General features: G+C 44.6%; 1 protein-coding gene across 1 annotated transcript; it reads left to right on the top strand.

Moving 5' to 3' along the window:
- Positions 1–33: 33 nt before the first annotated feature.
- Positions 34–2,411, top strand: LOC141445048 (uncharacterized; the record flags this gene model as incomplete). Its single annotated transcript, XM_074110823.1, is given in 2 exon segments — positions 34–1,689; positions 1,948–2,411. Coding segments are annotated over 2 exon segments (1,509 nt in total).
- Between the last annotated feature and the right edge of the window lie 349 nt (positions 2,412–2,760).

Here is a 2,760-nt window from a genome sequence, read left to right on the forward strand (position 1 = left end):
CAACACCAAAAATGTAAATGTCAGACGCAAATTAACAATATAGTGTTACGATTCAGCTCCGGCCTTTTAATTCGTCTCTCTATAAAAAAGTGCCCTACAGTAGCTAAAACACAAATAAAATAGTTGCAACGCAACATATGGTCCATCGAGCCTTCTTGGAACCGAAGATCCTCCGAAATCAGCGACCGGCGCGGCGACTAACCTATTACCACGCGGTGCAACAATTTCGTCGATTCCAAGAAAGAAGCAGCAGCGAATTTTCTGCCGCATTTTTTGTGCGCGTAGACACCAGAACATTTTACAGCTCAGCGCTTAAATAAGGACTGGTGAGCAAGAAAAAAAATCAGCGTGAAGCCACACTTCCGGTCTCCATGACACTCGTTTTGTCCGCCCGCGATTTCCGAGAATTCACTCAGCGAGGCAGCGCGTTTTGTCGGTTGGCAGCGCTGCTTCCGGTAAATCTACAAACAAGCAACAAGCAACGAACGAACCGAACTGGGGACAGGCGAAATCGAGATTGTAGAAGACTGCGTTCGCGTTCCAGTGTGCTAGTTTAGATTTTTTAGTTTTAAATTAGATTCAATGATCACGGCTCTTAATTGTTTCGCGTTTTGAGTTGTTATAACTGTAATTTTTCAATCAAAATGACCGAGTCAGAAAAAGTGTCGCTGGCGCAATTGGTGGTGGCGCGTGGCCATGCCAAAGGCTCCATAACCCGGTTATTGAACTATTCAGGTGAGTTGAGTAATAAACCTCTCACAGAACTAAAAATTAAGCGGGATAGGCTGATCCACGTGTTCCAAAATTTCGAGTCACTTCAGGTACAAATTGATGTCATTGAGCCTGATGACCAGCTTGCCGGGGTGGAAGACACCTATTGTCTTATCCTGCAGAGACTCGATGACGCGATAGCGGCGCATCACAGCTCGGGCGTGGCGCCTTCCTCCTCGGCGATAGGGCCATCAGTGCGCACCAAGTTACCGAACATAGAGATTCCCAAGTTTGATGGGAAATACAAGGACTACCAAACATTCATTGCGCTGTACGATTCCATGATTGCAAACAATAGTGAAATAGATAATGTGCACAAACTCTATTATCTTAGGACGCTCCTTGAGGGGGAGCCCTTAAAACTGATAGAAAACTTATCACTGTCATCTGAAAGTTATACAGCAGCTAAAAACATTCTAAATGACAGATACAATAACAAATTTCAGATCATGGCAGAGCACATAAATAGCTTATTAGACTCTAATCCTATAACTAGATCAACGCCTAGTAATATAAGAGAGTTTGTGTCAGGCATAAAGCAACGCATAGCAGCACTGCAGAACCTAGGGTTGCCTGTTGAGTCCTGGGATGTAATCTTAGTCATTATTCTGTGTAAAAAGCTAGATTTGCTCACAAATCGCGCATTTCAGCTAGAACGAGATGCCAAAGCGGAACCCAAACTTAGTGAGTTGATCCAATTTTTAGAGAAGCGGGCACTGGCTCTGGAGCTTGCAGAGCCTGCCATAGCTGCACCCAAGGTGCAGTTCGAAAGGCCAGCAATGAACAGCAGGCCTACATGGAAGGCAGCAACTGTGGCAGCAGCTCCGATGGCAGAACCAGACTTAGCAGCAAGCTCAGAAATGGAGCACACAGCCCGGCCCGGATCAGCTACTGCATCTGAAAAGCCCTGCGCATTCTGTAAGTGTTCCCACAGATTATTTACCTGCCCTAAGTTTCAATTAGCTAAACCAAAAGATAAGATAGAGTTTGTAGAAATTAACAAACTGTGCAAAACCTGCCTGAACCCGCACAGAGGAAAGTGTAGGTATCACTTCAAGTGTAATTACTGCAAAGGCAATCATAATTCACTTCTTCACAGCGAGACTGAGGCCCCAGTCTCCAATCCTGTCTCGCTGCTGACAAATAAACAAACAAACCATGTTCTTTTGCCCACAGCCAAGGTTAAACTTATCTGTCAAAATGGCAAAGAAATTCAAGTCCGTGCTCTGCTGGACACCGGTTCACAGGTATCTTTCATCACTGACAATACTTTAAAAATTTTAGGGTACATCCCTGTGAGAAATGAGACATCCATAATTGGAATAACCCATGCAGAGAACAAAACCCATTTCTCTGTGCGGCTGGAAGTACATTCCAATGCATACCCATTCTCACTACCAGTAGAGTGTCATGTAGTAGACAAGATTACTATGAACCTACCACAAAATATGATTGACATGACAACATTAAACTTGCCCCCTAGTCTGAAGTTAGCTGATGACACATTCAACGCACCAGGAGACATTCAAATGCTAATGGGGGCTGATATTTTTTTCCAGATCCTGCTGCCAACGCAGACTGAGCCTCCACGCCAGCCTGCTTCAGAGCAGGATCTGGAAAAAAATATCAGCCCCCATTAGCATTTGAATGTCTCCTGGTGCGTTGAATGTGTCATCAGCTAACTTCAGACTAGGGGGCAAGTTTAATGTTGTCATGTCAATCATATTTTGTGGTAGGTTCATAGTAATCTTGTCTACTACATGACACTCTACTGGTAGTGAGAATGGGTATGCATTGGAATGTACTTCCAGCCGCACAGAGAAATGGGTTTTGTTCTCTGCATGGTTATTCCAATTATGGATGTCTCATTTCTCACAGGGATGTACCCTAAAATTTTTTTCCAGATCCTGCTGCCAACGCAGACTGAGCCTCCACGCCAGCCTGCTTCAGCAGCACAGTCTCCACCTTCACCTCCATGCATCATTAACA

The sequence above is a fragment of the Choristoneura fumiferana genome, unplaced genomic scaffold (assembly GCF_025370935.1).
Source record: "Choristoneura fumiferana unplaced genomic scaffold, NRCan_CFum_1 Sck3bRy_170;HRSCAF=360_pilon, whole genome shotgun sequence".
In the NCBI taxonomy this organism is placed as follows: domain Eukaryota; kingdom Metazoa; phylum Arthropoda; class Insecta; order Lepidoptera; family Tortricidae; genus Choristoneura; species Choristoneura fumiferana.